The 12,281-nt window shown below is 39.2% G+C and overlaps 1 protein-coding gene across 2 annotated transcripts in view; it reads left to right on the top strand.

Moving 5' to 3' along the window:
* Nucleotides 1-12,281, top strand: part of NME7 (NME/NM23 family member 7) — a 255,456-nt gene that overhangs the window by 126,624 nt on the left and 116,551 nt on the right. For both annotated transcript variants that reach the window (XM_078441321.2, XM_078441322.2), the window contains exon 10: nt 7,097-7,198. In XM_078441321.2, coding sequence (XP_078297447.2) covers nt 7,097-7,198 — 102 coding nt within the window. The remainder of the gene's footprint in view (nt 1-7,096; nt 7,199-12,281) is intronic.

The raw sequence follows: 12,281 nt of genomic DNA, 5'->3' as shown, positions 1-12,281 counted from the left end.
CCCTCCGGAGAAAGTTGCAAACAGTTGAAACCTCCGGGTTTCAGCTCCCAAGGCTGTTTGCAGAATAGAAACTGGCTCTGTCCATATTCTCGCTCCCCAGTCTGTGGTTCGGAGAGGTTTTCCTCTTGTGCTAACTTGATACTTCAATTTCACAGCCCTCCTCTCTCTCTCCCTTTTTGTCTCTCCAAAGAAGGGGTTCCCTCCCCTCTGTGCCTACTCCGTTTTATCTCCCCCAGTTCACGTACCCTCCCTCCCTCCCTCCCTCCCACCAAGCTGTCTCCCTCCGTGTGTGGAGATGCTTTTGCCGCTCTGCAGGTTGATTTCCTGGGGGTTTCTGGGGGTTCTGACCTCAGTACAGCTGTGCTTGAGGGACAGGGGAAATCCCGGTCCCCCTACTTCTCCGCCCTTTGAACTCGGCCCCTCGAACTCCACCCCTCCCCTGAAGAAATAATATTTAAAAGGCGGTGTTTAGAGGGCAATGAAATACATTCTTGAAAACAAATGACTATATTCAAGTAAGCCAAATATTGTTCTTGAAAATAACACATAATAGATATTTTATCAAAATTAGTTTCCTTCCCCTCTGTATCAAATCATCTTAGGTTTATTTGTGCTAGTGGACTGCCTCCTGACCTAGGTTCCTTTAAAGAGAATTTTGATTTTTTTTTTTTTTTTTTTTGCATAAAGGTTACTGTTCCTGACAATGAGACTAGATTCCCTTCTTCTCCCCTTCTCTATGACTCTTCCTTTCAACTGACCTTAAAAAGGAAAAATGCACTGGTTTGAACCTTTGTCTTATTTAGTCCTACAGAGTAAAGACCAATTGTGAAATAAATTTCGTGTTCAGCATACTGGTGGTTTCCACCCTGATTGAGAGGAACCAGAGTAGTTTTCCTTCTTTTATAGCTTACTGACTCTAACCTTAATCTTACCTGCTTCTTCATTTTAGAGTTATGGTCCGTCCTTCCTTCCTTCCTTCCTTCCTTCCTTCCTTCCTTCCTTCCTTCACAAGCAAGTACCTGCAAACCTTCTTTTATTTGTTCAATTTTACTTTAAAAAATATGATTGAAAACCTCTACCTTCCTTAATCCATGTTATATTATAGCTTTATATAAGATAAACTGTATATAAGATAAACTCATGGAGACATATCCCCTGATCCTGAGTTATATTATCATACACTATCACACAGTATTGAATTTGGTAACAAATAGTTGAGGACACTAGTATTCTGTGTACTTATCTCAGGTGGGCCACATTTCTCTTTGGGAAATAACTTAAAAAAAAACCCTCATCTAACTTTAATGTCTCTTATATTGTGCTTTAAAATACTACACATGTAATTTATGTTTTACGTAATATATACTCGTGGAGTTTTTTTGATTTTGGGATTTGGGAGTTAAAAATAAAAACATCACTGGGTGGAGGTGACACCCCTAAGAAATCAGGAATTTAAGTGACAGTAGCAATATCATACTTTAATGTCAAGATATCCCAGAATAATTGGTGTTGATGCTTTCTTCTGTCTGATATTTTCAGGAGTATATTCTCTGTAATTACTATTTAAATCTTATACTATTAATAACAGAGCCTGCTTAAGAAAAGGATATATGGGCTGTTTGGTAGAAAAAAACTACATTATTTCAGAGTAATTAATAGCCTCGTGAGTCATTTTTAGTAACGCTTATCATCTTTTATTCAGCTTGAAATGGTTTATTCAGTGTAAAAGAAATATTTCAAATCATAATTGGTTTGTAGTTGTCTCTTAACGGGAAAATGGGGTGTCTACGTGAACCGGAACATTATCCAGGTATCTTTGAGAGATGTTCTGTACTTATAGGATATAAAATTTTATTGCAACTAAGGAGAGCTGTTTCTTTGAAAATGTTATCCAGAGGGAAATAAGGATGTTTTTATACAAGGAATATTTTATTGACGTAAATAATATTGTTATGAACGGTATATTACCTCTAATGCTTTTAAAGTCTTTTCCCACTTAAAATTCTGTTTTGTTCAAAGGCGGTTGTGTAAGGGTCTGGACCCATACACTGCAAATGCATATGGTTGCGGTATCTTTCACTGCTTAATTTGGGACACCAAAAAGTGGCTCGCAAACCCTGAGTGTCACTTGTTACTGTGACAATTGTATTTCCCATCAAAACTCTTAGTTCTCATGACCATTAATGTTCGGAGCTTGAGTTTGAGTTCAAGGAAGAGGTAAATTTTTAAATGCTGCATAGTACTATGTGTCTCTTAACTCTAGGAGGTTTATCTAATTCAGAAAGAAGAGCCTATAAAAGTAATCTTAAGAGGCAACCGAAAGGGACAGAAACAGGTGATGTGACTCTTACTCTGTCTTTTCGCATAACGCTTTACCCTGCTTGTCTTCAGATTCGTGTTTTAAAATAAATGATAAGACCTATAAGGTCATAATAGCGAGTCCATTCGTTTTATTAGCCTAAACTTAAAGATTTGTGGGTGAAATGGTCCTCTTAAATGTAGGATATACAGTGTGAAATAGGACGACATCACTGACATGGTACCAGATACTATACATGAGTTCTAGGGGTTCCCACATTCCTTGCTTCAAACCGTGTATAGACTTTTCTTATCTCAAAGTTCAGTGCAACCAGCTTTCAGCTTTCTGAACTCAATTCCCTTCTTCTCACCAAAAACTTGTGGAGCCAGATGCTAGGTTCAAATGCCAGTCTATCAGTCGTGTGGCCATAGACAAGGTATTTGCCTTCTTTAAGCCTTAGTTTACCCATCTATAACATGGAAGTAATGCTATTATGTACTTTATGAGATTGCTGTGATAATTAAATGAAAAAAAATCCCGTGAAGGAGTTTCACACGTTGAGAGTGCTGAGAGAGTATTAGCTGCTTTGTTATTACTACCGCTATTATTGTATTTGACATAATTCCTTATAGTAGATTCGGTGTTGATCATTTATACTTGCATTTGCTGCGTCAGCATTTACAAACACAAAAAAGTGATAATTCCTATCTTATTGTATTATCATGACCCACTTATTTACTACATAGACTGAGTGTCTGCTACGTGCCAAACAATGTGTTCGATACCAAGAATACAGAGATCAACGACAACAACAACAAAAGCACACTATCTGCATTTATGGAGCTTATGTTCTAGTGAGGGTAGATATTAAATCACATGATCCCATCCTAACTACCTAAAGGACAGGAGTCAAAGCGCTGTGAAGGAAACAAGCATGCTCTTTTTTGGTTTTGTTAATTTTGTACTTAATTAAAAAACCTAGGTGACTTGAGAATTTTGTTGAGTCCATTTTGTTTTTTTTAAGCAGCACATTATGCTTTGGATAGAGTCCTTTTCCCAACGTCTTTTTTCTTTCCATGTTGTGCATTTGCATAGCCCTTTATGTCTGTATTTCTAACGGTATCTGTGATTAACCCTGAAAGGCAAGGAGAGACACAAATGAAAGAAAAGCAGGCAAAATTCCCTCCTTTTCTTTCTGGATAACACATTCATGCTGTCTCCTGCCCCTGCTGAGAACTTGGCCGTTGACATTTATTCATAGGCAGCACCTCAGTGTCATGAGACAGAAGGTCCGACTCAACATAATTATCCATAAAAAGTCAATTACATATGACCTTTGTGAAATAGCAAAGTGACTTCAGGGGGATACATTTAGGGTTCTGTTTACCATCTTAATCGTGAAGCCCTTCCCTCCTCTTTCAACTTCTGAAATTTCTATTAAGTATGATGACTGAATTCCAATTAATATTTAAATAGTGTTCTGTAATACATTGCTTTTATTTTACTTTGTCATTATGTGCCACAAACTCTCCACAGTCTGGCCTCCTCTCCAATTTTCTCTAGTCTCCCTTCGCTCCTGGTAGTCATGCACATCGCCTGGACTTCTGCCTCAAAGTCTTTATATTTATTTTCATTTCTTCCTGAAGTATTATTCCCCATGGAGAGAAGAAAAGAACACTGATTGAGTGTTCCACACACTGAGAGGCTCTTTTCTTTGATCATCTTTTTCATTATACCGCTTCATGTACAGATAAGAACCTTAAAACAGTACCCTTCCATTCCCCCTCTTCTTATGTGTTGTGGTTGTCCTACATTTTATTTCTATTAGAAACCCTATAATGCATTTTTTAATATTTTTGCTTTAAATAAATAAGTATCTTGCACACCAACTAAAAAATATATTTGCCCACATGTTTACCATTGTTCTTACAGACCCATGTTTTTGTCTGGCACGATTTTTCTTCTATCTGAAGAACTTCCTTTAACATTTCTTACGGTATAGGGCTGCCGGTAGTGAATTCTGTCACATTTTTTCTGTCGGAAAAAGTTATTTTTCCTTCATTTGTGAGAAATATCTTCCCACCTGGGTATAGAATTGTAGATTGACAGATTTTTGTTGTTGTCATTTATGTCCTTAGCTTTGTTCTACTGTTATATGTCTTTTTTTTTTTTTTTGGTTGTTTTTAAAGGCTTTTTTGTTACTGAGATTTTTGGTTTTTTGGTTTCAGCCAATTTAATTATCGTCTTACTGTACTTTGCGTTTATTCTTGGACTCTGTTGCACCTTTTGGCTTGTGATTTTTATCAAATTTGAGTATTTTTTAGCAATTCTCGGAATAGTTATTCATCACCCCTTCTTTTCTTCTGGGAATCCAATTTATATATGCATATGTTAGCATGTCATTGAAAAAATTATCGTGGGACATTTGTATCCGTTCTTCTATCTCTCTGTGCTTGCCTTTTCTGTTTTTAATTTTAGAGAAAGAGAAAGCACCTGAGCATGGGAGAGGGGCAGAAAGAGAGATTGAATCTCAAGCAGGCTCCACGCTCAGTGTGGAGCCCAAAGCAGGGCTCAATCCCACGACCCTGGGATCATGACCTGAGCCGAAATCAAGAGTCGGACGCTCAACTAATTGAGCCACCCAGGCACCTCTCTGTGCTTGCTTTTGAATAGTTGGTGTTGCATTTCCTTATATTTATTGTCCTTCTGTTGTATTTTATTTTGTCCATCCCATTCAGTGTATTTAATTCAGATGTAGTTTTTATCTCTAGAAGTCCCATTTGGGTTCTTTTTTTAAATTTTTTTAATTTTTAATTTTATTTATTTTAAAAAATTTTTTTTAATGTTTATTTATTTTTGAGACAGAGAGGGACAGAGCATGAACGGGGGAGAGTCAGAGAGAGGGAGGCACAGAATCCGAAACAGGCTCCAGGCTCTGAGCGGTCAGCACAGAGCCCGATGCGGGGCTCGAACTCACAGAGTGTGAGATCATGACCTGAGCCAAAGTCGGACGCTCAACTGACTGAGCCACCCAGGCGCCCCTAATTTCTTTTTATTTTTTTAAAGTGTATTTGATAAAGTGTTACATTAGTTTCAGGTGCACAGCCTAGCGATTCAGTAGTCTACTCTTTGGGTCTTTTTAATGTTGATTTTCTCTGCATCATGTCCATGTTTTCTTCCTGCAATTTGAGCAGATAGAGCCCATTTACACTAGCTGTTTTAACATTCTTATGTAACCAACATCATTTCTGTCATTGTTGGATCTGTATCAATTTATCGAGTTTTCTTCTAATGATGGTTCATATTTTCTTCTTTGTATGCCTGGTAATTTTTATTGGATACTGGATGATGTGCAGTTTATAGTGTTACATGGTAGGTATGTCATATTCCTTGGAAGAGTATTTGATGTAGTTTGGGCACTCACTACGTTACTTGGGATCAGTCTGACCCTTTCAAGACTTGCTTTTAAGCTTTAGAGGATGGATACGGAGCATTCCATACATAAGGCCAACTGTTACGGTGTAGTACCCTTCTGAGGACTCTACCCGATGCCCTGTGTATCGTGTGAGGGCTTTCCAGTCTGGCTGATGGAAATGCAAAGTCTTCTCAGCCTTGTGCTGTCTCTCTGGATGGTTTCACTTACTGCTTCTGGTAGTTCTCAGCCTTGGCTGGTTTCCTCTACATATGTACAGACTCTTAGCCAAAAACTCAGGTGAACTTCTCTGCAGATCCCAATAGCTTACTCTCCCATAGTTCTCCCACCTCCTCTAGCAGTCTGTCCTCACATTCTAGCTGCAGTGGCCTCCCTGAATTCCAGTCTTTATCTCTTCTCCTTAGTGAGAGTGTTGGGCTCTGTTGTGTTTCCTCTCCCTGTCCCATTGTCTGGAAACTTTCTCCAAGCAGAAAGATGGGCAGTCAGGTGGCTTACTTCATTTGATTCCCCTGTCTCAGGGGTCATACTGTGCTGCCTGTCACCTAGTCTTTGAAAACTGTTGTTTCTACATACTGTCTAATTTCTAGGTGTTTACTATGAGATCTAGTCTCCGTTTTCTTCATTTCTGAAAATGATGATGATTTTTGAAAGCGTCTTTGGAAGAAACACTTTGGAATTTGTATCCTTAAAAATGTTCATTCGAGGGGGTGCCTGGGTGGCTTAGTTAGGCGTCCAAATATTGATCTCGGCTCAGGTCACCATCTCACAGTTTGTGGGTCCGAGCCCCATGTCACGCTATGCTGCTGATGGCATGGAGGCTGCTTGGGATTATGTTTCTCCCTCTCTCTGCCCCTCTCCCTCCCTCCCTCCCTCTCCCTCTCCCTCTCCCTCTCCCTCTCCCTCTCCCTCTCCCTCTCCCTCTCCCTCTCCCTCTGCCTCTCCCTCTGCCTCTGCCTCTCCCTCTCCCTCTCTCTCTCTCTGTCTCTCTCTCTCTCTGTCTCTCTGAAAAATAAATCAATAAACTTAAAAAAAAATGTCCATTCAACAGAACTCTATTTAAGAGGAGGTACCCTTTAGAAGGAAGAGGTATGAGAAGACCATTTCAATTAATGAAAGTGCCAGCTGGTAAAGCAGTTCATTAAAATGATGTTAGTAGGTTAGATCTCCATTCCTATGGAGATGAAGGAATATACCTAAAACACATTTTTGCGGGAAAAATGGACAAAACCTGGGAGCTTTTGGCATGTGGGATTCATGAGAATTCACAGATAGCTAAGATTTTAAGATTTGGAATAGTGGTGCAATTGAAGGAGGAGGAGTAAAAGATCATTAAATTTTACTAACTTTTACATTACATGTCATAGGAGATGGTGACAGAAATGTATTCCGGCCCTTGTGTAGCACTGGAGATTCAACAGAATAATCCTACAAAGACATTTCGAGAATTCTGTGGACCAGCTGATCCTGTAAGTTAGTGTTTAAAATGTTAATCAAATTTGTTCTATTCGGTAGCTAAATATATCAACAGTCTTGATTAAATTTCTTCTTTACAAGAGATAATACCAAAATGACTACATCAGACAGATTTTTATTCAAACTAGCGTTTTGGAGAATTTTTTAATATAATACTCCAAGAAAACAGTGAATTTTTTATTAGCCTCGTGACAGTATAAAATGAGCAGAAACCTTACTGTGGCATTTTCTTTGATTGTGTCTTCTTGCTAAATTGTCTAGAAAAGTGAATTTATCAAGCACTCTGATAGAAATTATCTAAGATATTAATTGTCCTTTGACATAGGGAGGCTCTAAATAAAGCTCTCAGTGTGAAGAATATTGATATGGTGGCCTCATAACCAGATGCATAAATATGAGCAGTGGGGCTTATATGAAATTTGACATTCTCTAGTGTCCTTTTCATTTTGCTTTGGGTTTCCTTCATGTGGATATTGGGTGGCAAGAGGGGTGAAGAGGAGGGAGATGGGGGCTGAAAAACAGAAGTAGCATTAGAATACACATGAGAAATCTCCATGCAGATGATAAAGGCTGAGTAGGATTATGGGAAGCATTACTGATTTTCAACACTGTAATTTTTTTTTTTAATTTTTTTTAACGTTTATTTATTTTTGAGACAGAGAGAGGCAGAGCATGAACGAGGGGAGGGTCAGAGAGAGAGGGAGACACAGAATCTGAAACAGGCTCCAGGCTCTGAGCCGTCAGCACAGAGCCCGACGCGGGGCTCAAACTCAGGGACCGCGAGATCATGACCTGAGCCGAAGTCGGATGCTTAACCGACTGAGCCACCCAGGCGCCCCACAACACTGTAATTTAAATGTATTCTATTTTCTTTATTTTATTTTCACTTATAAATAGTTTATTGAAGATGAGCATCCAATTCAGTTTAATCCAGACAGCATTTATTGAGTTCCCTTAGATGTAGGATGGCAAGTTAACAGCACCTATTGAGAAATCAACTTGTGTAAGAGTGCTTGCTAGATTTTCCCTGGAGGGGAAAGCACTCTACCCATTCTCAGAGATCAAAGAGCACACGCATGATGATCTTTTAGAACACTTGCAAAGAAACATGCAAATAAGGACTAAAATATTGTTAGTTCAGGTAAAATGCAAATGTTGAGGGATTGTTGAGTAAAGGAGCAGATAGAGAAAACAAGGTAGCAAATGCTGGTAGAGATGAGTGAGAGATGAGTAGCCTTAAAAACCAGGTTAAAATTGTGGATTCTGTGTAAGTGGAATCCCATGTAGTAAGAAACAGCAATTCCTTATATTTAGCTTAATTTTGAGCGTAGGGAGTCGTTCCCTTGACTCCATTGGAAGTCAATTGGAAGGCGTTAAAGGTAGGGGCTCTAGAAACAGTTAAGAGCAGACCTGATGACATCATTAGAGAAAGAGGTGGCAGGACCTACTATATGTCTTGTCATGGAGAAGGAAGAATAGAAGTAAGTAATCAATGTGGTTGTGAAAGAGTGATTAGTAAAACGTGACTCTGATGTAGAGGACATTAACAGAAAAGGGTGATGATGTTGAGTGTTTATCGATGGTTAATCATAAGACATTAGAAAGGGATACTTTTTGGTCATATGAATGAAGAGCTCTTGGTGTTCACCATTTTTGTATCCGATTTCTGTTGGCCAAGACGGCTTTTTGTTTATTGATTCTTTAAGATAATTAAAATGGTGAGTTGAACGGCTGACTGAACATATGAGCGAATTAAAGAGATAACTAGAACAGAAGGAGAATGAGATGTTTGTTCTTTCCGTCATTCAGTAAGTATTTACTGAATCTGTGCTAGTATTTGTGAACATAAAGATAGGAGTCTCAAAGAGCTTACAGTTTATGAGTGGACGGTATATGAAGTGGCTACTTTCCATGTTCTGTGCCAATTGTAGTGTTAGATGCTTGCGCTATGTATGACGGAGCCCAGAATATTAGCACCTAGCTCAGCCTGGAATGGGTGAGGATAGATTCTCCTCTTGAGGCTCAGAGTCTTGAATTATATACCAAGTGTAAGTGCAGGGTTGTAAGCAAGATCATATGCTTTTGATCTCTCTCTGTATATATATGTATACGTATATATACGTATACATACACATATATACACATACACACATATATCTCATCAGAAAAAATACCATTAGTGGTTATAGTCAAACCATTTTAGGGGCAATAAAATGGCTCTTCCAGTTTGTTCCCAGGCTTTGGTTTATTTTCTTCTTCTCCTCCTCCCTTTCTTTCTCCCTCTTCTCCCACCCCTCCAACAAAATTGTAAGCCTTGAATGCTCACGGCATTGAATGCCGGTCCCTCTGCTAGGTGCTACTCTAGGTTTATAGAGATGATCAAATAAACGCAGTGCTCATCTTTGAGGAACTTACGGCCTAGTTTTAGGAGGTGGAATTGATGAACGGCAGTCTCACTTCAAGCTGCCAGTGTGCCAGTCTACTCAGGTACTGTATTACATCGAAATAATTTAGAGACTCATTTCGTCACTGCACAGTCATTTCCACCTCTAAAGAGAGACTGTGGGTTATGATGCATGTAAATAGAATTAGTGTGTGGGGAAAATGCCAGGTATGTCATGGCCGTACAATGAATACTTGACAGATTAGTAAAAGACTGGCTGTATTTTTGTGCACACCTAACACCTGGTATTCACTCCTTATTTAAAGAAGAATTTTTGTTTTGAGAGAGAGACAAAGCACGCACACGAATAGAAGAGGGGCGGAGAGGGATAGAGGGAGAAAAAAAATCTTAATTCAGCCCCCTCCCTGTGAGGAGCCCCACAAGAGGCTCAATCTCACAACTGTGAGATCATCATCTGAGCCGAAATCAAGAGTCAGCACTTAAACGACGCCCACCTGCCCCTAAAAATATTTCATCTACTCAAGTGGGTTCTTTTTCTCTTTATTCCTTTTTAAGATGTAGAACTACTTTGTAAGTTGATTCAAAAGAAGGTTTAGCCTCATAGTGACCATTAGGCCACTCTGCCGCTGTCTGTGTTGTAGATTGCCATCACTTTCATCATTGATGTCTGCGCTGTTGGCAGATTCTTTCTCTTTATAGCTGGAAGGAAGCGCACATTGTGTATGAACAGAATTTCTTCCAGTCTGTCTGGAAGTGGTCTGAAAGCAGGGGGTGGTTTATAAGACAGTTCCCTGGTGGGGAGGGGTGTATTAGGCTTTCCATTTTTATTTATTTACTCTATCAAAAATAAGAGAGAAATGAAATTTTATTAAAATTTCATGGATTTATAAGAGTACATGTATATAATCTGTTAAAAATATGTACATGTTTTGACGTATTTACGTATTTTAACGATAAGGGTGCTTGAAAAATGTTGGAGACTACTGCGCAGAAAGGAAAAAAGATCACAACGCGTTTCTTTGTAGTTAGAGAAACGTTCACTCACCACACCATCATCTGCAAAAAATCCATCTACTTAGGCAGAAAACCTAAGATTTGCCTCTGGAGGAGGTTTTGATTGCACCTGCCCAAGAATTTCACTGTTGAGTAGCTTTGCAGTTTTCCTGCTGAGCCATCAGGAAACTGAAAGAGCCACCAAAGAAGTGGTAAATTATCTGGAAAAACTGTGCAGAATATATTTATTCTTGGGCCAATGGGGATGACGAGCCAAATACCCTTGCATAGGTAGGTCTTGTTTTATGAAAAAAGATGTTTGTAAAATATTTTATGTAAAGGATCCTGTTTAAGAAAACCTGAATTTTTGGTCAGGTGATTATCTATCTTCAGGGGCTTTGAAAACGTTATCCCATGACCTGGTTGAATTAAGAGTCAGATATTTTGGGGGTGCCTGGGTGGCTCAGTCGGTTGAGCATCTGACTCTTGATTTTGGCTCAGGTCATGATCCCAGGGGTGTGGGATCGAGCCCCACATTGGACTCCGTGCTGAGCTTGGAGCCTGCTTGGGATTCTGTCTCACTCTGCGCCTTCCCCTGATTCATGCTGTCTCTGTCTCAATCAATCAATCAATCAGCCAATCAAATATTTTCTCACACAAAAAGTGGCTTTTTAAAATTTGATGATATTTTCCATTCATTTGATTGTCACAGTGGTCTTTCACCGGCTATTGAGTAGCCTTTACTGGTTTTCGGATTAAAGTCAAAGTATCCTGATAGTTTGAAATGCAGCTCTTTTTCCATGAATGTGCAGGGAGTTGTGGTAGACTTGCAAAAGAAATGCTTGGGAGTCAAAGTCTGTCGCTTCTGTTACCTATTGACCTTCTGGTCACATTCCTTTATTCATTGAAGGCCGGGAACCCCTGATTATATAGTCTTTCTCTTCATCCCAGTTCTTGTCATCAGATTGGCACAAGAACATCCATGTGAAAGATTCACTCGGTACTTGGCCTGAGAGCTGAATGGACAACTTCTGTCAATTATCTTTTATCATTCTGCTTCCCAGTTTTCTCCCATGACCATGCTCTATTTTTTGTTGACATCCAGAGCAGAGACACGTCCTCGAACTTAATCTCTATTATAGTAATGTCTGCCGTAGCTTTCTGGATTCCTTGGCCTCTTGATCCTCTTCCCAGTGTCCCTTTGACTTGACTGAAACTTCTAGGCTGTAGACCCTTCCATTTTCTGACACTGTAATGCCACTTTCTGACTTCCTTCTCTGTTCAACCTAGACTCCATTGTTCATACCTTTGCCCTTTTTATAGCATTCTCAGTGTCTTTACTCTCTTGTCCTTTGTCCACACTCCAAAAACCCCAAACTTAGATCCACTCAAGCATGTGCCTACCTCATTCTTATACATGCACTGAATGGTCTGGTAGATGAATGTTATACTGTTGTATAGACTCATGTTGATGCAAAGTATGATCTCCAAACAAAGCTGGGCCGATTACTATCCTCTAGAAATCTTTTTCTGTCCTTCTTTCTGCTAATTCTCAAAATAGCAATGTTAAACCTCCATTATTTTCCTCAGCCCTCTTACAATTCAGCCTCCTCTCCATAAAAAGATAGCATTATCTTCTATTTCACAGAGAAAAGTATGGTTATTAAATATGACCTCTT

This window comes from Panthera onca, chromosome F1 (genome assembly GCF_046562875.1).
Source record: "Panthera onca isolate mPanOnc1 chromosome F1, mPanOnc1 haplotype 2, whole genome shotgun sequence".
NCBI lineage: Eukaryota > Metazoa > Chordata > Mammalia > Carnivora > Felidae > Panthera > Panthera onca.
This window is presented reverse-complemented; position numbering and strand designations above follow the sequence as displayed.